Source organism: Akebia trifoliata, chromosome 5 (assembly GCF_017979445.1).
Source record: "Akebia trifoliata isolate Shusen 1 chromosome 5, ASM1797944v1, whole genome shotgun sequence".
Lineage (NCBI taxonomy): Eukaryota > Viridiplantae > Streptophyta > Magnoliopsida > Ranunculales > Lardizabalaceae > Akebia > Akebia trifoliata.
Genome location: NC_141379.1, coordinates 4,655,990 through 4,682,038, shown reverse-complemented (window position 1 = coordinate 4,682,038; position 26,049 = coordinate 4,655,990). Strand labels below are relative to the sequence as shown.

The window sequence follows — 26,049 nt, the reverse complement described above, 5'->3', positions numbered from 1 at the left end:
ATATTTCTATGTTTAATGTTAAATCTGTGAATCTCTTCATGATAAGATCATCCAATTTATACTTTCATTTCAAGCTTTGATGAGTATTACTTAGATAAGTTCAAGAACACTCATGCTCTGTGATGAATGGAAGCATAAGTCGGATAATCTTGCCTAAATCAGAGATCTTCATGGATACTTTTGGGTTCCAATCAATGGATACATCGAATCATCTTCCGATCCACGAGCAATGACTTGCTACGTGGATTGAGTCATATTTAGAATTAATTAGCATTTTGGATGACTTGCAATGGTAGACTTGAACTCTCTAAGCCCTTTCTCATTAGTTTCAATTTCTCTTTTCTATTGTTAATTTTCATTTTCTAATGTGCAACAAATCAATTCTGTTTTAAAATCAATCTGTTTCTAATTCTGTTTTTGTTTTTATCCGATTGAATCTTTGAATCCAAACTGTCCCTGTGGAACGAATTCGACTTGCCCAAAGTCCATTTCTTAATCTCTATTTCTGCATTTATTTAGCAAGTTTTACAATCGATCAAAATGGCGCCGCTGCCGGGGACAGCGAGTTGATTCATTCTTCAATTCGGAAAGTATCCGAAACAGAACCGAATGTGTTTTGCTTGAAACAGAAGCCAAAAGAACAGAAAAAAAATTGAAAAAAATTTCATTACAATCCTCAGGATATCAGAAACCATTTCCAATTTGAAAAATCGATTTTCATCAAAATTTTACCGCGCCGCGGTTGTCCCTTGGTGCGCCGCGGTGATGTGGCAACATTTTCTGCTGATTTTTGTTGAACAAGTTTCTGACATCATGGACATTGTAATGGTCATATTTGTTTTTTTTCCTTAGTATTCTGATTTGAATAATTTTGTTCTGTTTAGGTGAAGGACTCGACGGAAATTGACGGAAGGCGACACGTGGAATTTTTATCCACTAAATTAGTTCCATCACCAAGAAGATCAGCAATTTTCAATTCTCTGCATTTTTTTTTTTTTTAGAAACCAACTTGTATTAGAAACTTGAACTTGTATTAATTTTTAATTTCATCCGAGAGGGCTCGGATTGTAATAGATTTAGGGATGGACGATAGTGGGACGAAACTATCTCAGCCCCTCGGGTTCGTACACCAAATTTGGTGTTGGTGGCCCGAGTCGACTCAACTCGATCATCCTCCGTCTAGAACGGGAGGTAAATTTTGAAACACTCACGCATCACTCGCTAGTGAGTTTCTGTATTGCTTTTGAGTGACTAAACTGCACACATTGGATTGCACCTAGTAATAAGGGCACCCTTACGAGGATGGCACCATAAGATAAGAATCGGATTTCATCACCGATATCTTGCCCTTTTAGAAAAATTGAATTCACAGCCATTTAATTAATTAAAATTTGGTTAGACTGGACTCTAGGTTCCATCGAGCTCATTAAGCAAAGTTAATCAAAAGTTGCACCAATTGCACTTCTTGATCGTGAACAGTGCCTAGCGCAATCTTGCCCTGTAGTTCTACGTGAATTCAGGGGATAGACTAAGTCTATTCAAGACGAGAGGTGATCTAAGAGTGCCCTTACTCAGCATTGTGCGCCACCTCTCCTCTGGAGATTAAATTGGCTGTTCCGATTTCAGAGATTTGGGTTGGAGGCTTTGATTAATCCTTTGAACCAGTTAGGAGCTGTCTAGTCATAGGCACCCAGTTATCACGTGTGAATTCCTCCCTCTTTTGTGTGCAAGTCCAAAGTGTGTGTTACAGTAGATACAGAACCTCGAGCAGATTTACATCGTCATGGAGTTTAGGAGAGAATCATTGATCTCGTGCGGCTTATGTGATAATTATTGTCATTCTCCCGAGCATTGTCCGAGTCTACCCATGCTTCATGCTACACAGGCCAATATGCATCATTCTCAAAACTCGTATTGGATGCCGACACCCAGTTCGTTCGACCAACCATACCACGTAGATAATTTGTTTCCCCAAAATTCCATACCGTGTCAGAACGAGTTCACTAAGGGTAGTCAATTTGGTAACCATGAGGATTTTTATTTGCATGACACTTCGATGATGAATTCAATCATAATTTCTCAACAATCCTATGATTCTCGACATTTCTCCGATTACAGAGCTACAGAGCCTGAGCCAACATCCACTCACTCATGTTTGTTTTCTCCTCAATCGTCGTCATTAGAGTCTATGATGTCTGCCTTCTTAATTCAACAACAACAATTAATCCAACAAAAACAGCTCCATCAACAAATGTTGATAAATCATCAACAACAGTTGTTAAATCATCAACAACAATGGGATATGGGTCAAGTCTTAGTCAACATAGGAACTCAATTGAGTCACCTAGCGTTATCCTTAGAAGAAGGAAAATTTGATAAATTCAAAAATGAAGATATCTCAATCCCGGAAAATCCACCATTCTTTCAAAATAATCTTAGCGACCAGTTCTACTCTTTTGAAGATTTCGATGATTGTCCATCAACAATTGATAACCCTGTTTCAATTGAAGTTCAAATTCAAACCAATGAGGTTACAATTCCAACCGAAGCAACGATGGAAGTCCAACTAGGTCAGCTTATTGTGCCATTAGAAGAAAAAGAGAATGGTCAATATTCAAATGATATAACCCATGAGAGCGCCAACCAATGTTTCAAATTCCTAATGGGCTAACCAATTGTACAAATTTGGTTAAGGAAACTGATCCACCATTTGAGGAGACTGTTGTTCAGGAAGAACTAATGATGAATTCTAATATATTAGTCACACCAATTTCGACCATTACTGATCCAACCTCGTACCCTATCAAGCTTATCTTTTTACAAGATTGTAAAGATTCTGCTTATTTTACAACTTTCATTCTCTTAGGGAATACGATGGTTGAGAATTTTTTTGAAAAGGTGATGACACTAAGAACTGAGGACAAGCGAGGGTTGTTGATCATTTTTAAAAATAATTTCCAAGTCCTAACGATGGTAAAAATTTGTTTACCTATCAATTGGGGTGGGAAATCGATCGTTGTGTCCGTCAAAACGAATGTTAGGAAAATTCATAGATATCAGACCTTTTGATAGGTCCGGCTGAAGACGTTAAACTTAGCGCTGCTTGGGAGGCAACCCATGTGCTTTTATTTTAATAAGTAGTGTAGTTAGGAAATAAAATTTTTCTTAAAAAAAAAAAAAACCTATAACCTTAATCCCTTTCTCATTCTCTTCATCTTCAAGTCCACTATCAAAGCAAATCAATGAGTGTTACTAGGACTGCAGCCTGGTCACTAATTGTTGATTGAGTAGCAGAGATAGATGTTAACTTATATTGAGGAGAAAAAGACACAGACTACTGAATGTTCGGATTAAGATAGGTTTAAATTTTAGATTAGGATGTTCTTAATTTCTTAATTAGGTTGTTTTTTCTATTTTAGAAAGGATTTCTTTTATGCAAAAAAAAAAAAAAAAAAAAAAAACTGCATCGGAAATTATCATTGTTATAACTTTCATTCTTTTCAGAGTAGTTGTAACAAGATTTTGCACATTAATGCCCAATCCGTTTCAGGTGTGATCTAACCTTTTTATTTTTCCTTACTACTTGCATATTGAGGACAATATGTCATTTAGGTTTGGGGGTATTAGGTTAGTTCACAATTGCATTGCATTAGTAGTTTAGTTTCAGGTTTATTTCATTGCTAGTTTAATTTCATGTTTAAAAAAAAAAAATTAAAAAAATATTCAACACTTTCGAAATATTTTCTTCAAAATCTTTGTATATACTTTTTACATATGAATTTCAAATCTCAGGCTCATGTCCTAATTTTTGATCAAAAGTTCTTTTTGGTTATTCCTCATTAAGAAAATTATGAAAGAATTACTTTAGAAATTTACTTCTGATTAAGTATTTGGAAAGATAAGATTTTATGGAACAAAAGTTGACCCTCTTCTCTATCTAGAGTGTTAGGGAAAACCTAGTCTAGTGAACTATGACTTCTTTGTCCTTTGGTTGGCTGGTTAGAAGAAAAACAGAATTGAAGTTAGTATTACTTGGACAGCAACCATAGGATTAGACTGGGTACCTTGAAAAGGGCTACCTGCTTTTTGTAAAAAGAATACCAGAAAATGGTGAAGTGTGATAAAATCTAAAAAAAGAAGCAGAAAATACGAGAAAAATGTCAAAGATGGCTAGAAAGAGTCCAATAAGACCAAATAGTGCAGTAGGGTGAAAGCCGTCAATGGTAAAAACGTGAGTAAACTGGAATATCACAGATAAAGCCCCTTAGAGGTATTAAAGTGAATATCCACACCTCTCACAATCCTAGACAAGATGCTTAGTTTCGAGTTAGAACTTAGGTAGAACCGACCATTCTTAGCAGTTAGGAGGTGAAATCTTGTTCCTAAAAAGATATTGCTTTTAAAAAGAAAAAAAAATCAGAAAATCACACAAGCACTCAAGTTATCTTTCAAATTTTCTGAAAATGAGGAATAAAAAAAAACTTGGAACTTTGTTCAAACATAAATGACCTTTGACTGATTTATGAAATGTCGTTATGTTCACTTTACATACTTTGATTTTGATTTTAATATTTTTGTAAAATGTTAGAATTTTGTGGGTATATTCTTTCACTGCAAACCCTCACGAGTCAAACTCGTCCACTAGGGGTAACTTAGGGGTTTAAGGGCTTACTGCATAAGCTAAATGCAGTCGGGAACCTCACGAAAGAGGAGTTGTTTAGATTTAACTTTTGCTCGGGACTAGCAAAATTGAGGTTTGGAAGTGTGATAAGGTCCCAATAATATCATTTTGGGACCGTAATTTCATCGAGATTACCATCGTATAAATACTAGTTCCCTTAAAATAATAATAAATTTCATTAAATCTCAAATTAATGTGGCTAACAATAGTTTGTTACTAATTTCAGGTGAAAAGGGCACATTCGGAAACCAACAAAAGAAATAACAATTACTGTTACAACATGCGAGCAAAAAGGAAGCATCCGGCAAAATCTCGAGGATTTTGGGCGCCACGTCACCGCGCCGCGGCTAGCCAAGACCGCGCCGCGGTCATTTCGAGGAATTTATCTTCGAGATTTTTACAGAAGCTTCTAGAAGCTTCGGTGGTTGTAACTGATTGGGTCATTTGAATCGAATTATCCGCCAAATCACCCCGATTACCCGAATAAGAACATTATAAATTTGAGGGTTGATTTCAAAGAAGGGGTCCCCTCTTGGGTCCCTCTTAGGCTCTTCTCCTCTTCTCTTCTTCCATAATTTTTGATCTTTCTTCTCTTTAATTCTCTGTAATTTTTCCTTTGGGTGAGCTTTTGAGAGGAGTGAGAACATCAAGAGTAATCCATTAGCTTTATTGTAACTCTTTTGAGAGATCATCAAGGAAGGAATCAAGTTGCAACACTATTCTACCTTCTCTTCTCCATCTATCATCTTCTTGCTTTTATTCTTGTTGCAATATGATCCTTGCGATGATCGGCTAGATCCTCTTTAGAGAGATCAAGGATGCCGGAGCAAGTTCATTCTATTCATGTTATTTCAATTCTATATTTCTATGTTTATGTTAAATCTGTGAATCTCTTCATGATAAGATCATCCAATTTATACTTTCATTTCAAGCTTTGATGAGTATTACTTAGATAAGTTCAAGAACACTCATGCTCTGTGATGAATGGAAGCATAAGTCGGATAATCTTGCCTAAATCAGAGATCTTCATGGATACTTTTGGGTTCCAATCAATGGATACATCGAATCATCTTCCGATCCACGAGCAATGACTTGCTACGTGGATTGAGTCATATTTAGAATTAATTAGCATTTTGGATGACTTGCAATGGTAGACTTGAACTCTCTAAGCCCTTTCTCATTAGTTTCAATTTCTCTTTTCTATTGTTAATTTTCATTTTCTAATGTGCAACAAATCAATTCTGTTTTAAAATCAATCTGTTTCTAATTCTGTTTTTGTTTTTATCCGATTGAATCTTTGAATCCAAACTGTCCCTGTGGAACGAATTCGACTTGCCCAAAGTCCATTTCTTAATCTCTATTTCTGCATTTATTTAGCAAGTTTTACAATCGATCAAAAACCACTCCATCAATTTTATTCTCTTGCAGGCACACCTCCCTTTCCAAAGACTAACAAATTAAATGATCTACTACCATTAATACATACCATAGCAATTTATTACAATAGCTACATATGTATGAGACTCAATTTCTTTTTTGTGTTTAAGTCTTGCCAAACTAACACTTTCGTGTTACCAATACAACTTCACAAGAAATAACAGTTAATAGAATAGTGAATTTCATGCCTTTCTTGGTGTAAATAAAATAATCACGGAATGATTCTTATTGGATTATGATAAAATCTTAGTTTGACTTGTCAAAAAAAAAATTATCCTTTGATTAACAGTGAAATTTTATATAGAAGATGATGGTCCATCGTCTCATTGTATTTCTAGATCTTCCGAAGAAGTTGTGCAAATCTTTTTCTTGTGTGTCTCAAAGAAAAAGATCTATGATTTTGTACCCTTGCCACATCAACCACATATCAAAAACCGCGTGCATTTATCTTTTTATGGAGGGCTTGTAATGCTTGTTCTCAACTAGAGATGGTATTGCAGGCTCCTTAGACTTTGCACTTGATCAACTAGTAAGAGTGCTTCATTTTTTAAGAAGGGCTTATGTTGTTTATTCTTCTTTCGATGTTGGAGTCCAAATGTTGTTGGAGAGACTATGACTTGCTAGAAAAGGTTTTGTATTGTATTTCTTGAGGTAGTAGAATGTAGTCTTATAACCAACTCATTTGGATCTATAAAGGGCTTGTATTGATTTTTTTTTTCTTCCAAAAAAGATCAATATCTCCTCTACAGAAAGAGTGTGGTAATCTGTGTTCATGGGTGAAAATGGGCTCCATTCCGATTTTTAGGGCTTTTCGGGGGTCCATTCATCTATTTGGATGTCCAGTCCATGCTAAATTATTTAGTTCTTAGGACAATTGACCTAAAATGTTTGATGATGCTCCTCAGCACAAGCCTGAATATTGTATATATTCTTGACCCGCATGAGTTAAAACTTTAAACAATTAAAAAAAGGAGGCTCTCTAGATTGAAAACTCGAAAGGATAGTCTAGGCAAAAATTAGAGTTCAAAAGAAAAGAAAAAAAAGATTCTCACTAAATTGAAAATCCAAAAGGACAGTCTAGACAAATTTAGTGTATCTTTAATTTTTCTCTAATGTAAAAAGGATGTAACAATCTTAACATATGATGTTTGGCCCATCTTTTAGTAGAATCAAATACCAAAAATCGATTTGATTCTAACCATTGGACTGAGGTAATTTTCATCATATGTTTCATGAACCAAGCCAAGAATGAGTTCCAAACCTGTGATGCAATATTACTAAAATTCAAAAGTGTGCATGGTCCACCACAGGTCAAAGAATGTTCAAAAGCAAAAGCTATCAAATTGAGTCCCCATGACACCAAATAAAGCCTCCTGATATGAATAGTGATTTAGACATACCCCTCCATGTTTTTGCTGAATTTTTTAGATTGTTTACAAATCTATGACTCCATTGTCCTCAATGTACACCAAAAGACTAATATATTTGCTTCAATCACGTAAACTCTAAATCAACCAATTTTTCTACCTCAAAAATCATATATTGTTCTTAAGGTTGAAGGGATTGAAGATAACTTATGTCGAAAAATAAAAATCCAAGGGTTTTGGTTAAAGGTTGAATATGAGGGCATTAATCATATTTAAATTTTTTTTTTTGTCTTCTAAAATAGAATGAGGTCAAAGGGACATGTCACTAATTTGAAACTACATAGGGGTATTTCAAATAATGACCAAAAGTCCAAAACATGATGGAAGGGTCTCTCTAAATAATAAATCTAACTAAAAATTAAGAATTCCTTTGTGGACAAGAAAGGAGTCAAGCATTACTACTTTATATTTGATTGTAAAACCCGACAAAGAACTAAATTAGAAAAGCAGTAATGTCCGTATGGTGTAATTTGCATGCGTGGCAACTAGCAAGAATTCGGATCACGTATTCACCTCTGCTTTGTGCATCATACGGACGACTCCAATAATTAGTATGATTGATCATTTCAAACCACTTTTTCAGTGCATGTTCTTTTTGGATGAGTAAAGACGCATTCATTAGGGGAAACTTCGAAGACGTCAACCCTCTTCAAAATTTTGATAGAACCTCCTCTTTGGGTTACACATGGTGTCTTCAAAGAGGTATCTCAAATATTCATGAAAAAATAAAGATGTAAAATAAATATAAAAAGACATAGGTCATCTTGGGAAGAGGGTTCGGTTCTACCGAAATGTTGAAGTTCAAAGTTCAACTCTATCATTACGTGAAAAAAGGGTAAATGTGATGTCAAAGTATGTCAAATTTAACCATTTTTTCACGTATTGTATTTATTCAAAGAGTCGAGATGACTGAAAATGATACCTGACTGACAAATACAAAGAAACACAAGAAAAATGAAATCAAAACAGCCCCATACTAGCAATGATCATAAAGATCTCATATGTCTAATCCTATTTTCCGACAAAATTATCAAAGAACACACCCTTGAATTATTTATAGCTAGGCACATACTTTTAAAACCTAAATCTCTGAAATCGTTTTTTTTTTTTTTTTTTTTAAAGGGTGAGTGTTTGTCTCACAATACTTAATTTAGGGATGACATCGTGGAAATGTTTGTAAATTTATCCTTAGTCGAGTTGGTGTGGACGGTCTTGTTAGACCTGGTACATAACCATGACCAAGATAAGATCTAAGGTTATAATAGAAATAATTCAATGGCTGGTGTGGGAGTACATGGGAATCATCCCTTGTATATACATGATCACTTTTTGATCAAGTCATCGTTAAGAGAATTACTCAATTGTATAATCCAAAGAATTTTTGATCAAGTCTTGCTAAACGAAAGCAATCAACGATGGTAGCACATCCTTAACGAATGGTGCCATGCATGAAATGATAGTATGCACGCCTCCCAAATAAGCACACAACCTAACACTAATTTAACTAACATGTGTCAAGTTGACTACAACACCAAATCACTACGTGGCTTCCATGTGGGGATGGTGGTGCAAGAGATCAGATTAGAGGAAATCGACAAGTGTCAATGCCACACGTTGCAAGTAAGTTTCAGAATGTATAGAAAGGTAATGAATAAAGGTAAATGTATACAATTTTAATTAAATCATCCCTATATTCTATCAAATTCGAAAGCCTACTATCGTTGGCACAACCACGCATTCTAGGATCCCAATAATAAGTATTAGCAGGGTGAAAGGTCCATTAGTTAAGATTGGAAGGATAAAGAGCCCACACTACATTAAGAAATCACTAGTGTACCAATAAATAGAGCTGATTGGAAAATTAAAAAAAAAAAAAAAAAATGCATGCCACAGGGCACTCCAAGACATTGGTTAGAGAATGTACCCAACTACTCTCTGGAGCACTGGATCCTCATCCATAGCATAAGCTATTCCTTAGTGATTCCCCAACAAGAATCCCACAACTCCTGAGTGAAGTCCGACTGTGTAAGCACCAAATCGTGTCTTTAATTTCCTGCCATTATCTTCACTTTGTATCACCACTCACTGTTTAGCAGATTTTCCATTTTGGGTAATTTCGACCCCCAAAAATTAAAAAATAATAAACAATTTAAAAAAAAACAAACAAATTCTGTATCACGCGTCCCTCTCTCTCTCTCCCCCCATATATATATATATGGGTCCCTTTCAGCAACGAACATTTTGGCAAACATTTTGGCAAACATTTTTCAAAACATGGGTTAGAGGTTTTGGAATGGGCTGATTTTTGATGAGCATGATCTCTATGGTGAGGAGATCATCCTCATCAAAAATCAGCCCATTCCAAAACTTCTAACCCCATGTTTACAAGTTGGGAAATCGTGGACCGTCCATTTTTTGTAAGCCATTTTTGATGGGTAAGAGGTTTTGGAATTGGCTGATTTTTGGTGATGATGATCTCCTCACCGTAGAGATCATCCTCACCAAAAATCAGCCCATTCCAAAACCTCTAACCTATATTTTGAAAAATGTTTTGCCAAAATGTTTGTCAAAATGTTTGTTGCTGAACATTTCCCTATATATATATATATGGGAAATGTTCAGCACCCTAAGTTTTACCACACACTTTAACAAATGTTTTTTGTCCTACATGGGTTAGAAGTTTTGGAATGAGCTGATTTTTGGTGAGGATGATCTCTATGATTAGAAGATCATCCTCCCCAAAAATCAGCCCATTCCGAAATGTTTAGCCCCATGTTTACACGTTGAAAAATCGTGGACCGTCCATTTTTTATAAATCAATTTTGATGGGGTTAGAAGTTTTGGAATGAGCTGATTTTTGGTGAGGATGATCTCCTCACCATAGAGATCATCCTCACCAAAAATCAGCTCATTCCGAAACTTCTAACACATGTAAGACAAAACGCGTTTGTTAAAGTGTGTGGTAAAACTAAGGGTGGCGAACGGGACCCTATATATATATATGGGAGGGGTTCAACAGCCTTAAAGTTTGCTAAACATTATGCCAAATATGGGCTAGAAATTTAGGAATGAACTGATTTTTTGTGAGGATGACCTCTTCAAAAATCAATTCATTTTAAAATTTCTAACCCTAATTTACAAATTGAATAATCATGAACTGTCCAATTTTGTAAGTTACTTTTGATGGGGTTAGAAATTTTGGAATATGCTGATTTTTTGTGAGGATGATCTCCTCATCATAGAGATCATCCTAAAAAAAATCAGCTCATTCCAAAACTTCTAACCCATATTTGGCATAATGTTTGGCAAACTTTAGGGTTGCTGAACCGCTCCCAATATATATATATATATATATATATATATATATATGAGTCCCGTTCAACAACAAACATTTTGGCAAAACATTTTTCAAAACATGGGTTAGAGGTTTTGGAATATGCTGATTTTTTGTGAGGATGATCTCTACGGTGAGAAGATCATTATCACCAAAAATCAGCCCATTCCAAAACTTCTAGCCCCAGTTTACAAGTTGAAAAATCGTGGACCGTCCATTTTTTGTAAGCCATTTTTGATGGGGTTAGAAGTTTTGAAATGGGCTGATTTTTGGTGATGATAATCTTCCCACCGTAGAGATCATCCTCACCAAAAATCAACCCATTCCAAAACCTCTAACCCATGTTTTGAAAAATGTTTTGCCAAAATGTTTGTTACTGAACATTTCCCATTTATATATATATATATGGGGGGCGTTTAAGGGCCAATTTTTTGGCAAAACATTTTTCAAAACATGAGTTAGAAGTTTTGGAATGGGCTGATTTTTGGTGAGGATGATCTCTACGGTAAGGAGATCATCATCACCAAAAATCAGCCCATTCTAAAACTTCTAACCCCATCAAACATAGTTTACAAAAAATGGATGGTCCACAATTTTTCAACTTGTAAACATGGGTTAGAAGTTTTGGAATGGGCTGATTTTTGGTGAGTAGGTGATGATGATCTCCTCACCAAAAATCAGCCCATTCCAAAACCTCTAACTAATGTTTTGAAAAATGTTTTGTCAAAAAGTTTGCCATTGATCTCTACGGTGAGGAGATCATCCTGACCAAAAATCAGCTCATTCCAAAACTTCTAACCCATGTTTACAAGTTGAAAAATCGTGGACCATCCTTTTTTGTAAACTATTTTTGATAGGGTTAGAACTTTTGGAATGGGCTGATTTTTGGTGATGATCATCTTCTCACCGTTCCAAAACTTCTAACTCATGTTTTGAAAAATGTTTTGCCAGAAAGTTAGCCGTTGAACGGACCCATATATATATATATATATATAATATATATATATATGGGAAATGTTCAGCACCCTAAGTTTTACCACACACTTTAACAAACGTTTTTTGTCCTACATGGGTTAGAAGTTTTGGAATGAGCTGATTTTTGGTGAGGATGATCTCTATGATTAGAAGATCATCCTCCCCAAAAATCAGCCCATTCCGAAATGTTTAACCCCATATTTACATGTTGAAAAATCGTGGACCGTCCATTTTTTGTAAATCAATTTTGATGGGGTTAGAAGTTTTGGAATGAGCTGATTTTTGGTGAGGATGATCTCCTCACCATAGAGATCATCCTCACCAAAAATCAGCTCATTCCGAAACTTCTAACCCATGTAAGACAAAACGCGTTTGTTAAAGTGTGTGGTAAAACTAAGGGTGGCGAACGGGACCCTATATATATATATATATATATAAAGTTGATATCTCTTCATCTATATTCAATAATTAATGAGTGTCGTTGTCAGAATTGTGCCATCTAACCCTTCTCTTCATTCATTTTTGAGTGGGAGTTCGATTACGACCCAACACTGAGGAGTACTGGAACATAACTACGTGCTGAGTATTTGGTACGCCACGTATTATCACCATCGTTGCATGTCGACACGATTTCACCTCCGTGACGACAGGGCTGAACTGAAATGTTGTTTTGATTCCGCTTTAGTGATTGCCACGTGTTCCATTACGTTGCTCTATCTCTATACTGCAAAGCGTTTCGTTTTAAAAACAAATCACTAATAAAGTGATCGTTCGATGCAACCAATCAACAATTCAAAAGTTCCTACGTTCGAGTGCTTGGTTGATTGGATGATTTAAGACTTGGAACGAAAATCTCAAATATTTGATCTCTGCTTGGTACATAGTTTTTTTCTTTCTTCTCTCCTCATGTCTGGTGGTGGAGGGACTTCCAAGGGTTTTAGCAAGTCATGTATCCTTATTATAGGTACATATATATATAAATGAATTTTCTTATTTAATTACCGTCTGATCTTGATCATACATGTGGGGTTAATTTGTTTGATCTTGTGATAGTGGTGGCTGGTGTGGAGAGATTTGCATTCAAAGGGGTGGCATCAAACTTGGTGACTTATCTCACAGAAGTAGTGAAGTTGAGCAATTCTTCAGCGGCCAAGACTGTGAATAGTTGGTGTGGGGTTACGTTCATGCTTCCTTTGTTAGGGGCGTTTATTGCTGACTCGTTTTTGGATCGGTATTCAACCATCTTGGCTTCTTCTTTTCTGTATGTTGTGGTGAGTTAACTCAGTATTTTAACTTCAAGTAGAACAATTCCTTGACTCGGTTGAGAGATTTTCTCCATGATTTGCCAAGTTAGTTGATAATTTGTTGAAGAATCGCTCAATCGATTCTTTATGAAAAACACCAATCAACCTTGACTCAATGATTTTTCCATAAACTCGGCGATGGAGATGAATTTGATGAACGATTACTATCTCGCTTGGTGTTTTGGACTAGAACATGTGGTGCATTTCTTTATGGAAAATGTGGAAGTAACATTGAAATTGACATCACTTTTCACATTGCCATGGTGGATGTGTGTACAGAACCATAGATGATTTTCATTGAGATACGATTGAGAAACATCTATGGTTCTGTGCACGCCAATGTGTTAAACGATGTCAATTTCAATGTTCTCCTCCAGCATGACTCTTTTCTTTAAACCAAGGTTGTGGGTTGTCGGGTTTGGTTTAAACCAACATTTGGCACTTCTACAGTAGTACGTACATACGAATACACAAACATATGTACTTACATGTACATATGTAAATGTATATGCTTATGGGTTTTCATAGTTTTTAACTTACCTCCTTGGATAATGAAATGGGTTTGACAGGCCTCCTTCCTTTAAGAATAATTTATCTTGCCCCCCTAAAATTTTGACCCTTTTCGCTTGCATGTTTTTTTTTTTTTTTTTTTTTGAGTCGTGATAAAATGACATCCCGCTCTGACTTAAGCCCCCATCACAAAACTGTAGATAATTTGCCTCGGGATACACAAGAGAAAATTTTATGATAATACATATCCCGAGGTAAATGAATGTGATGGGGCGTAGGGTGGTGTGTGTCAAAAGGGGGGTGTTAAAAAATCATCACACAATTTTTTTTCTTCCTTTTGTTAGGCAAATAAGATTAGGGGTCAATAATTAGTATCTGAAGCTGATGATTTAACCCCCCAAGTGATGGTTTCAACACTCAAAAACTTTAATCAACTTAGCACTGTGGCACCTTTTATACACACGATGGTTGATTAGATACTTTACTTTCAAGGTAGCTCGATACAAGTTGAGTCCTAAGAAGAAAACTCTTAACAAGGCATTTTTGATATTTAATATATTAAAATAAATAAAAATTATCAATTTATATAACTAGGGAATTTTGTGGATGCGGAGGGAGGAACTTCCACCGTGGGACCTACTCAGGCTTGGCTAAGGGCCTTCTCTCAATCGACTGCTTCAAGCAAGAATCAAAGTTGCCTTAAGGTAAAGCCGGCCATATTTACTATCTGATTTAAGAATGTTGGATCCACCCTAGGTAAACCTTAAGAAAAAAAAAAAAAAAAAAAAGGGAAAAATCAGCTTGATTCATGTCTAGGTGTCAGATTATTAGAGCTTTTTTCCATCATGAATAGGTCAAATGGGTTGTAAGTAGATGATGAAAGGTCAAAGGTCAAAGTTGATTCAAGCCAACCTTTTAAAATTGAGGTGTCGTGTTAAGAATGCCTCTCATTGTCCAAGGAGACAAATTAAAGAGTCTTGATAATCTGACTCCCCCACGAGGCATACTCAAAATACTCTTCCGATGTGGCATGTGTTAGAATCATAGACTTTATGCCTTGAGATACACAACTGCACATCTCCATAATTATGTGCAATTGTGCATCCCGATGAAAGAAAATCTATGGTTCTAACGCATCCCACGTCAAGAGAGTATTTTGAGTATCCCACGTGAGGGTGTCAAATTATCATTACTCTAAATTAAAGCAAACAACAACAAAAAATTGAGTAATACTGGAGTGACTTTAAATTGACATCGATTCACACTTTATTGATGTGGATGTGCATACAGAACCATAAATGCTTTTAACCGAGATACGAGTCAAAAGCATTTATGATTTTGTGCACATCTCCACATCAACGAAGTGTTAATCAATGTCAATTTTAAAGCCACTCTAGCACGATTCTAAAAAACCTGATCCCAAAGTTTTAATGTCAGTTAAAGAAATCTTATTCCTCCATTCCACTTTATTTAGTGTTAAGTCTCTTGTTATTGAAAGTAAGTTATATCTACTTTCACTATCCGTATTTACATTCTTTAGGATCCTCCTCTTGTTCTTATACAGTCATCAACTTGAAACCAGGAAGATTGTTGAACAATTTAATTCGAATTACTATTTTGAAAAGTGATGTATCCCACTTTTCATGTGTGGAAACTCATTGTTTCTCTAATGCATCATTCTTAATGTCAAACAATGGATGTTGACCATCTCTAAATTGTGGGTAGTAGAACACTAGTACTCACTATGGCAATTATTCGGTACGAGTTCTTTACAATAGGTCCACTCTAATATATATGTTTGTAGGATATGTATGAATGCATGTATGCGTTCCTAATTAGTCTTTTGTTTTATTTGTTGGTCTTAGAATTATTGCAAAGTGAATTGAAATTTATAGACATAAAAAACAGTGCTCTAATGCAAATTTGGTCCCTTATCTTTTCCTCAAGGGGCTTGTAGCATTGACATCAACAGCATTAGTGTGGGAATGGAGACCTACAACCAAACCAAGATCCTCATCTTCTTCTCTCCTTTGGTCTCTCTATTTGATTTCATTGGGCCAAGGTGGATACAATCCATGCTTGCAAGCATTCGCAGCCGAACAACTCGAAAATGATGATGAATTGCCCTGCACTAAAGATGATCAAAACTCTACTAAGAAAAGCTTGTTCTTCCAATGGTGGTACTTTGGCATTTGTAGTGGCAGCCTCTTGGGTATATCTCTTATGTCCTACCTTCAGGACACCTTTGGTTGGAGTGTGGGATTCGCCATCCCCACAGCCGCAATGGCGATCTCTGTTGCACCTTTCTCATGTGGAGCCCTGTTTTATTCACATGAGAAGCCCAAGGCTGGGAATAAGTGCATCGAGAACTTAATCCAAGCCATTAAGGAAAGTGCATCAAAAATTACAAATGGTAGAATCATCAAGTTTTCACCAAAACAATCCGACGTGGTCGAGCTTGAGTAAGTTCTCTTTAATATTTCCTTGTGTTTTGCATTCAAGATCTTTCCTAATGCAAGCTATGCTTGTTTATAGACTAGAAGAGAGACCACTACGTGGTGATGATTTCCAATGCTCCGAAAAATTTGATGAGAAACCTAACAATAAGGATGACCGACTCAGCGATGCAAAAGCCGTACTGAGGCTCTTGCCTATATGGACAACGCTTCTAATGTTTGCCATTATCTTCCAACAACCCGCCACTTTCTTTACCAAACAAGGGATGACAATGAAGAGAAACATTGGAAAAGGTTTCATGATCCCACCCGCGACACTACAAAGTGCAATAAATATCTCTATTATACTTCTAATGCCTTTATATGACAAAATAATAATACCCATCATAAGGGTTATAACTCGAGATGATAAAGGGGTCAATGTAATGCAAAGGATGGGAATTGGGATGTTTCTATCAATCGTTGCTATGGTCATCGCAGCACTTGTCGAGACAAAGAGGCTCGAGATTAGTAAAAGATCAGGATTTGGTGAATCACCATCGCAGACAGTACCTTTGAGCATATTCTGGTTGTTGCCTCAATACATTATCTTGGGCATCTCGGATGTTTTCACAGTTGTGGGAATGCAAGAATTCTTTTATACAGAAGTGCCGAGCAGATTGAGAACCATGGGTATGGCGTTGCATCTAAGTGTTTTCGGTGTGGGAAGCTTTCTTAGTGCACTATTGATATCTTTCATTGAGATTGTTACAAGTGATAATCAAGGAAGACATAGCTGGTTCTCTGATGACATGAGAGAAGCTCGACTAGATAAGTACTATTGGCTTTTAGCTTTATCAAGTGTCTTAAGCTTGTCGTTCTTTGTTTTTTCATGTAAAAACTACAATAGGAGGAACAATTACACGAATGAAAACTGTAAATAAGCTTTTGTTTTGGTATGTTGCAATCATTTGCGAGTGTAAATAATTTTAGGTTGATCTAACTTTGTTTATTCCTTTAGATTAAAGGATCGTGATCTAGAGATTGAATTGTGCTTCACGAAAAAATAAAAATATTAGTTCTCTCCACCTAGTGTAGCAACTCGATTGTTCAACCGAGTTTGGGAAGAACTTGCCAACTTTAGTAGATAGCCAGTTATGAAATTTGTGTGATCCCGTATTCAACAACCACGACCTTAATTAGGTGTTGTTTGCAAACTATTTCAACTATTCTTTCAAGATTCATCATATTTAATTGATTAATTAATGAAGAGAAATTCTTTTGCCACACCAACTTTTACTTGCAACACACCAATCCTATTTAAAATCAGGTTGAGCTCAAATTAGCCTAAGTTGAGATCTTCCAACTCAGGCTCAAGTCATTTTCTACATAACTCAACCCAAGCTTGTTCATCAATCGGGTTGAGTTTAGGCCAACACGCTTAGCCCTTGATCGAATCTTCTGCGAATTGTTTAAATTCAAAATGTTTTGTATATGAACCTCTTCGGGTCTTTCTTATTGTTATTGATACCCGGGACAAGAATGAATTCTTGGGTATGGACAAACACACTAAAAGATCCATCAAAATGGTTGATGTATTTATGTAGCCATTGGTAAGCTGCTTCTCTTAGCCTCGTTCAAGTAGTTCATTCCGAGAATGTAGTGCAATGAAATATACATGTGGTAGTAGAAACAACGGCCCGCTACATTACAATATTATGCTCCTTATACAGGTCAATTAAAAAAGGACCAATTTTTAGCAGATGGTGCCGCTACAATTAGTGGCAAACTCGCTTTAGGAAAAAAACGTATTAGTAGCTTATATGTCGTGGGAGGGCTAATTCAATAAGAGATCTCAGATCGAATCGATATTGATATACCGAATATCTGTTGATACGAAGTATTATGGCGATCCCCACGATCCTCCCAAAAAAATGAAAATGAAGCACATGATGCCCCCATAAAGCCCCAACAAAATGAATGCCTCCATAACTAAGACTCTAATGAACCGTACTACAACCTATCCTGCCATGGTCCATATTTAGATAGTAAAATTAGGCCCTTTAATAATTGGGCCGACTTAGGCCCATTTTCATAGAGGATTGGGTTAACATTGGGAGACAAGCCTATTGGGCGGTCTGGCCCATTATCTTATGACACATGGACATCAACTATTGGTATGCGTCACCGACCAACAAACCGACTTATATTTTTCTGGGCAAAATCTATCTTCACGTTGTGCGTCTTTCTGTGCTGCGGACTTCTTCCTCTTCCTCTTCTTCGAATTCATCACTGTAAGCTCTTTCCTAATCCTTTTGATTCTTAAAGATCTCTCCTTTTTTTCATCGTATTTTCTTTTCTTTTAGTTATTTTCGTTCACACGCATAGAGTGTTTTTTTATTTTTATTTTATTAGTAGCGAAATATCTGCGATGTTGCCAAGCACGCACGCCTTTGTTTACAAAAATTAGAGGTAACGGACTCATCCTCTTGTTTAGGTTGAATTTCTCTACACCGAACCGTCCCTTTCAGCCGATTTTCCTTACGCGAGTTTAGATACTTTGAGGGAGGGGCGGGCGGGCGGGCGGGCGGGCCATGTAGAGTTGTAGTTGAGCTGTGCTGGATGCGTGTGTTTAAGCCTTGGACACAAGCAACCCAAGGAATTTCTCGTGGCGTTCATCGTCATCATTTCGAGAGTGAAAATAGGAAGAGAGTTGTCATTCACATCCAACTATTATTTATTACATTTCAATTAAAAAAAAAAGTAAATGATTGAGAATAAATAAAAGTTGGAGTGCCAATAATATTTTTTTTTCCATTGTTGTTGCTAGATTTATGGGTTTAAGATTTTATATGAGCCTAATCATAATTGTAAACAACTAATGAAATTGTTTGATTGAATGTTATGCTGTTTTGTAATGTTGAGATAATAATTTAAGCTAAACTTTTGTAATTTTTGAATGATGTGTTTTAATCTTTAATTGGGGTGTAATAACTAAAATTTAAGATGCCAATAATAACTTTAGAAAAAGAATCATATCAGACACTATCCTAATCACAAATTAGTTGTTGGTGCATCTCGAGTAAATTTTCCCATTCTTATGGTGATTATAAGCACACCTCCCAAATATGTACACATTATGACATTGAGCAAATTGACTCGTAATTCATCTATGACACTAAGTCGATATGTGGTCTTCATGTAGAATGTACAGTAGATGAAATTCAAAGATTGAAATATTCCTAACAAATTATGACCATGACGTCATCTAAGAAGCTAGAATCTTGAAAAATCTATGATGCAATCTTGATAAAAATACCCTTATATCGTGCTAAATTGGAGATTGAATTAATTATCAAAATGTATTCATAAACACAATCACACGATTTAAGATTTCAATTAACATCACCCAAGAGGTAAGATCAAAGAGCATGAACAGAGTAGTTGAAACCCACAATCCACAATCTACTTGGACACCTTTTCCATTGTTGAAAAGATGCTAATATCTACTTTTATCATTTCAATCCATGTTTAACTAACAAATAAAGGAAGTGAGATGGACAAATCAGTGATAAGCTTATTTCAAACCAATTTTTGTTGTTGTTGTTTTATTTTTCCTAAACCACCTAAAAGAGCCAAAAGTTCTCGAGGTCAAAGTAAGATTGCAACTTGGGTGGAATGGAGGGTCAACCCAAGCTCAATTCAACCCGACCTTCGGGCCAAAATTCATTAATCCAAGCTCAACTTGTCCTTGAGCTTCTAAAATCAGGTTGAGCTCGGATTAGCCTGAGTTGAGATCTTCCAACTCAGGCTCAAGTCATTTTCTACATAACTCAACCCAGGCTCATCCATTAATTGGGTTGAGTTTAGGCCAACACGCTTAGGTTGTAGTCCTGGGTCAATGAGCTCCCCCCCGCCCTTGATTGAATCTTCTGTGAATTGTTTAAATTCAAAACGTTCTGTATATGAACCTCTTCGGGTCTTTCTTATTGTTATTGATACCCGGGACAAGAATGAATTCTTGGGTACGGACAAACACACTAAAAGATCCATCAAAATGGTTGATGTATTTATGTAGCCATTGGCAAACTGCTTTTCTTAGCCTCGTTCAAGTAGTTCATTCCGAGAATGTAGTGCAATGAAATATACATGTGGTAGTAGAAACAACGGCCCATACATTACAATATTATGCTCCTTATACAGGTGCATTAAAAAAGGACAAATTTTAGCGGATGGTACCGCTACAATTAGTGGCAAACTCGCTTTAGGAAAAAAAATGTATTAGTAGCTTATATGTCGTGGGAGGGCTAATTCAATAAGAGATCTTAGATCGAATCGATATTGATATATCGAATATCTGTTGATACGAAGTATTACGGCGATCCCCACGATCCTCCCAAAAAAATGAAAATGAAGCACATGATACCCCTATAAAGTCCCAACAAAATGAATGCCTCCATAACTAAGACTCTTAAATGAACCGTACTACAACCTATCCTGCCATGGTCCATGTTTTGATAGTAAAATTAGGCCCTTTAATAATTGGGCCGACTTAGGCCCATTTTCATAGAGGATTGGGTTAACATTGGGAGACAAGCCTATTGGGCGATCTGGCCCATTATCTTATGACACATGGACATCAACTATTGGTATGCGTCACCGACCAACAAACCGACTTATATTTTTCTGGGCAAAATCTATCTTCACGTTGTGCGTCTTTCTGTGCTGCGGACTTCTTCCTCTTCCTCTTCCTCTTCTTCGAATTCATCACTGTAAGCTCTTTCCTAATCCTTTTGATTCTTAAAGATCTCTCCTTTTTTTCATCGTATTTTCTTTTCTTTTAGTTATTTTCTTTCAGAAATTTTAGGGTTTATGATTTAAGATCATAAAAACGAAAAAAACAGAAGAAGAAGAAATTATTCCTTTGTTGGTTGAGATCATTAAATCTTTTTTTTTATTTCTCTTTGATTACATCTCAATTATTTTCTTGATCATCTCAAGGTTTATTCTTTGGCGAAAAATTATTGGATTCTTCGATTGGTCTGAATTCCTTCTTTGTGGGTTTTTATTTTTATTTTTTATAATTTACTAATTGTACAGAGTGCCCGATTGTAGTATTCTTGTCGATTTTTTTCGAAATTTCAAATGGGGTGCAAATTTGATGTGTAGTTTGTTTTGGGCATTTGGTATTGTTAGGGTTTCAGTTTTCATTTTTTTTCTTCTTCTATTGGTTGTAAATATGTTACAAATTGGTTGTATGTTTGATTTTGATTGTAGGCATAATTGGTTTACAAGTTGCATGAGTTTTTTGTTACCTTTGTTGATTTGGGGGTTCTATTCTCGTCTTTATGATTTTATAAGGATAACTTCTGTTGTTTTAATATAAATGTGTTTCAAGTGGACTCTCCAATCAATGGGTTTCTCGTCAAATGTGCCAAAATTGACCATCCAATCACATTAGAACAGATGATTGCACCAGTGTTCCAATTAAGCAGGTTTTAGAGAAATAATTCTTAAAAAAATCCATCTGATAGTGGATCATACCCATACGCCCACTCGATTGAACTTGTCAAGAAAAAAAGAATTCCTCTAATAGTAGATTAAGCCTGTATACCCGAGAGACTACACCACATGTGAAAATATAGAGACCATAGGGCCATAGACCATTCTTAGAGCCCATCAGAATTGAACCCCGTTCTCATTGCAAGGGAGTTCAAAGAATCATGCATAGAAAATGATTGCGTGTCGAAATACTACAATTAATAATAAATAAAAATCGAAAAAGGTAAATGTTGCCAGACCTCTTAGAATATAATTTTATTCCTTGCCCAACATCTGCATTGTACATGCATACCTTCAACTAACTTATTTGCTTGGAAGTTCAGATTTTTTTTATGAGGGGGTTTCTTGCATCCAAAATATTTTGATATTTTCTCTCTGTCCCAAGGAATATTTTGGTTTTCAATATTTACAATGGTCAATATGCAAGTTTATTATTGTAGTCTAAATTCTGTTTATTTTCTTTTTCTGGCTTTGTTTGGAGAATTGTTGTATGTTTTAAGACTTGGAATGGGAGAATGCCTGTCATTGTTAATGTAAAATTTTAATACTGAATTCATTGTTCATGTAAATTTTTAATACTGAATTCAAATCTTGGTCTTTTTTTTCCCCTGAAAATTTGGCGAGAGGAAATGTTCCTTTCATTTCATAATCACTTTATTGCTTTCCCATTTAAATTATTTAACTCTAATACTAATGTTATGCTTTTGAAGTGCCAACTTAGCTAAGTGGTAAGACGCGTGGAGTGTTGTTCCCATGCCCTAGGTTCAAACCCCCTTGAACCCAACTTCATTTGCTAACGACTAGTCTTATACCTATCAAAACAAAAAAAACAAAAAAAAAATACTAATGCTATGCTTTGAACAATAAACTACTTCTTTGAAGTATAGTATTTTATTTTAACAAATAAGTTGCTGTGATATGTATTCTTTTTTAACATACAATTGGGACTGGGCATCAGGTTTTTTGGATTCTATATCTGCAAAGTCAGGGTAGTTTGGGGTATTTTTGGATGAATTCAACAACTGGAGTTATATGACAGTAATTATTTTTCTGTTTTTTTAAGCATCTGAAGTATGACTTTTGATATTTTTGATCTTGTAATTTTATGTTCTGTTTCGGCTTGGTTCTATTTCCTTTTATTGATATCCATGAGAAATTGACGGAAACTTAATCCTTTTCTCAGCTCTGTGCATATTGTTGGTAATAAAGCAGTCAAAGCTTCTATTCATTTCACTGCAGAGATTTCCCACAACCAAGGTTCATGTCTGATCTCGATGCCCAAATTCCTACTGCTTTTGGTATGTGGACTTCACCATTCAGCTAAACTGCATACGTGTGCTTGTATTGCCAGAAAGAATGTTGAAGAAACAATCTGTATTTGATTTCAATTTCTTTAATATAGAAAGGCACCAAAAAGTTATAATGTGTCCTGGGCTCCAGGCTCTTAGTTGTAATATAACTTGATTTCGTTAATTCTATAACAGATGAATTAAACTAGAGGTCTGGAAGATCTTGCAATTGTATTTCTTCACTTAATATACATTCAGTAAAAAAGTGTTAAAATAATGTTTATGTAAGGATAAGCAGGGCTTAGATATTATTTTTTTACATCCATTTGGATTCACCATGTCTAGGTCATCCATATTTCATGGGTACTTAAAAAATATAAAAGCTTCTGATAGTCTACTTTATTAAAGGATGAATCAAGATCAACCATCACGAATGAAGTATGGGAGTTTGGTTAATCTTCCCACTGGACTACAATGATCTAATTTTTTTTTTTTTGAAATCTAGTGGATACAGTTTTCATGCACTGATCCGTCTCTCCTTGTTTCTTTGAGGTTTCATCACATGTGTTTATTGATTCTTTTGCTGTGCTAGCTTTCTGTTTTTTCTTTTTTTAATGTTTTTCAACCCTTTTTTGATGGACTGCTGCAGATCCATTCACTGAGGCAAATGCTGAAGACTCTGGTGCCGGTTCAAAGGAGTATGTGCACGTGCGCACACAGCAGCGGAATGGTAGGAAAAGCTTGACCACCGTGCAGGGTTTGAAGAAAGAATACAGCTACAACAAGATCTTGAAGGATCTCAAAAAGGAGTTCTGCTGCAATGGTACTGTTATTCAGGACCCAGAGCTGGGCCAGGTATTATACTATAATATCAATGCAAAATCCTTCATAATGGCATTTATCCTCGCTGGATTTGAAATATATGTATGTAGGTATGCATTGTGTATAATGGTTTAGTAATTTATATTTTCAAAATGTTGTTATGGTGCCAGGTTATTCAACTTCAAGGTGACCAGAGGAAAAATGTATCTACTTTCCTTGTTCAGGTAAAGTCCTTCAATCCAAAGGAATTAATTGTTGAGAATTTTTTTTATTTTATTTTTTCCCTTAATTCGTTCTGATTCTGCTGAACATCTTTCTTGGTCAGGCTGGCATTGTGAAGAAGGACCGTATTAAAATTCACGGTTTCTGAGTTTATATATATCTTTCTCTATGATTGGTATCTGCAATAATAGTATCTGAGATTCTGTGTTGGTAGGTGTAATCCTCATACATTTGTAATTGGATGGATGCCTTCTCTACTTATGGTTTTGTGACTTTGTTGGAGTAGGATTTTTTAGTTTGTGGGTTATGTAGAACTTGCTACTTCCATTAAGAATGATAAAAGTTAAAGAAGTTCTCTTATCTCAGCTCAATTGTTTGATGCCTTGTTACCTGTAGCTTTCAGTTGAAAGTGCATGACACGTAGCTTCTGGCACATTGCAAGTTATTATGTGACATTAATGGAAAATCAATTGTGTGAAATATTTCAAAAATGACATTTTCGAATGTTCATGTTCTAACCTGTGTTACGTTAACAAAAATTGTGGATCTAACTCCTTATGTGGATAGAGTTCACCGGATTTATTTTTGATGACTTTGTTTTTAGATGGAATTCTATGTAATCACTGATGCTTTAGATTTCCTTAGTTTTGTTGCTCTTTAAGAGGTTTCCTCAGCCTCCTTGTACATTGTTTTCCTCTTTTTTCAATATATTATACTTATCAAAAAAAAAATTGTGGATCTAACAATTTTTTTGTAGACAAAGAACATTAGTTGAAACTGCATAACTAGGTATTGACACGACCGAAGTGATCAAATTAGTAGTCTTTATAAGATACTTACTAAACAACTAAATCAAAAGATTGAATATATCTAAAAGATATCGAGTTGAAAGCCTAGATGGGGTCATTTGCTTGAACTGGGGAAGTATTTGCTTGACCTGCTAGACAAACAATCTGAAGCTGTATTTATATGCAAAGTTCTCTTTCTTGTTTTATGGCCTTAATTGACATGAGAAAATTTTATGTACCTATGTGTTCACAGTGGAGAATCCCTTTATGGAAATTCCTTTCAAGTTTGGGATACTGAGCTGCTTTAAAGTAGTCACAACTTGTAATGAAGAAAATATGTCCAAAATCTACTTCGAAATCTTTCATGAAAATACATTTTTTATTATTTAATTATAAAGTACTATATACTAAAACCCAAAGTAAATGTTAAAACAGATTATTTGCTGCTGTAAAGTTTGAAACTAAATATTTTCTTTCTACCGAGTCAATTCTAAACTGACTTCCTTGGACACATTGCTCTGATGTGCAAGAGTTCCATAGGTTTTTTTTTTCTTTCTATGGTTCTCTGCACACTGATACATCAGCACGGTGTAGAGTGCAGTGTTAAACGTTATATCTCCCAATTCTAAGACAATTTTGTTTAATAAAAAAAAAAAAAAACCAAGCACGCCTTAAACCTCTTGGCAAAAACTCTGATTTTTCTTCTCAAAAACTAGTAGTCATCAACTTACTCTCGAGGTTTTGATTGTTTAAGGAGAGGATCTTTAATTGACGACAACAGAAAAAAAAAACAGCCTGAAGTATTTGAGTCATTTTATAATAATCTTTCATGCAAGACCAAAGTCGAGGGGTAAATCATCAATTTGAAGGTGATTTTGTAAACATCTCCAACCAATCCCTTGGAAAACAACTTCACATTTGAATGGGGAAGTCCTCTCTAAACCATGCTGAACGCCAACCTGCTACCTCAAAAATGCATCTTCTTGACCTTTGTTGAATTGTAAAAGAAGAAATAAAAGAAAATTAGAGAAAATGCCGAGTAGTGATATAGAGGGCCCCTTATGGATTCTCCCCACTCTATATTTGATGTCAAGAACAGAAATATTAAAATTTGAAGACCAGTTGGAGTTGAATTTTGCAAAAGCCCCACTATATTTGAAATATAAAGACAAGTTGGAGATTCTCTAGTAGGATGATGTGTAGTCATCATAGTGTAAGTTTGTGATATAGTCCTATTTTAATGGTCAAGGAACTGCCCCAATT

General features: G+C 35.6%; 2 protein-coding genes across 3 annotated transcripts; both read left to right on the top strand.

Annotated features, from left to right (window-relative positions):
• Positions 1-12,602: 12,602 nt before the first annotated feature.
• LOC147401145 (protein NRT1/ PTR FAMILY 5.8-like) lies at positions 12,603-17,106 on the top strand. The gene is made up of 4 exons (XM_086442312.1): positions 12,603-12,818; positions 12,908-13,125; positions 15,616-16,130; positions 16,204-17,106. Exons 1-4 carry the CDS (start codon positions 12,761-12,763, stop codon positions 17,045-17,047), a joined length of 1,635 nt encoding a protein of 544 aa, XP_086298438.1. The 5' UTR covers positions 12,603-12,760; the 3' UTR covers positions 17,048-17,106.
• A 1,196-nt stretch (positions 17,107-18,302) lies between these two features.
• LOC147401144 (protein translation factor SUI1 homolog 2) lies at positions 18,303-24,358 on the top strand. Of its 2 annotated transcripts, none has more exons than XM_086442310.1 (5): positions 18,303-18,397; positions 22,849-22,963; positions 23,604-23,809; positions 23,947-24,000; positions 24,102-24,358. In XM_086442310.1, exons 2-5 carry the CDS (start codon positions 22,927-22,929, stop codon positions 24,144-24,146), a joined length of 342 nt encoding a protein of 113 aa, XP_086298436.1. In that variant the 5' UTR covers positions 18,303-18,397; positions 22,849-22,926; the 3' UTR covers positions 24,147-24,358. The 2 variants fall into 2 exon arrangements, with proteins under 2 accessions (XP_086298436.1, XP_086298435.1); XM_086442309.1 differs by lacking the exon at positions 18,303-18,397 and adding an exon at positions 20,767-20,875.
• Positions 24,359-26,049: the final 1,691 nt, after the last annotated feature.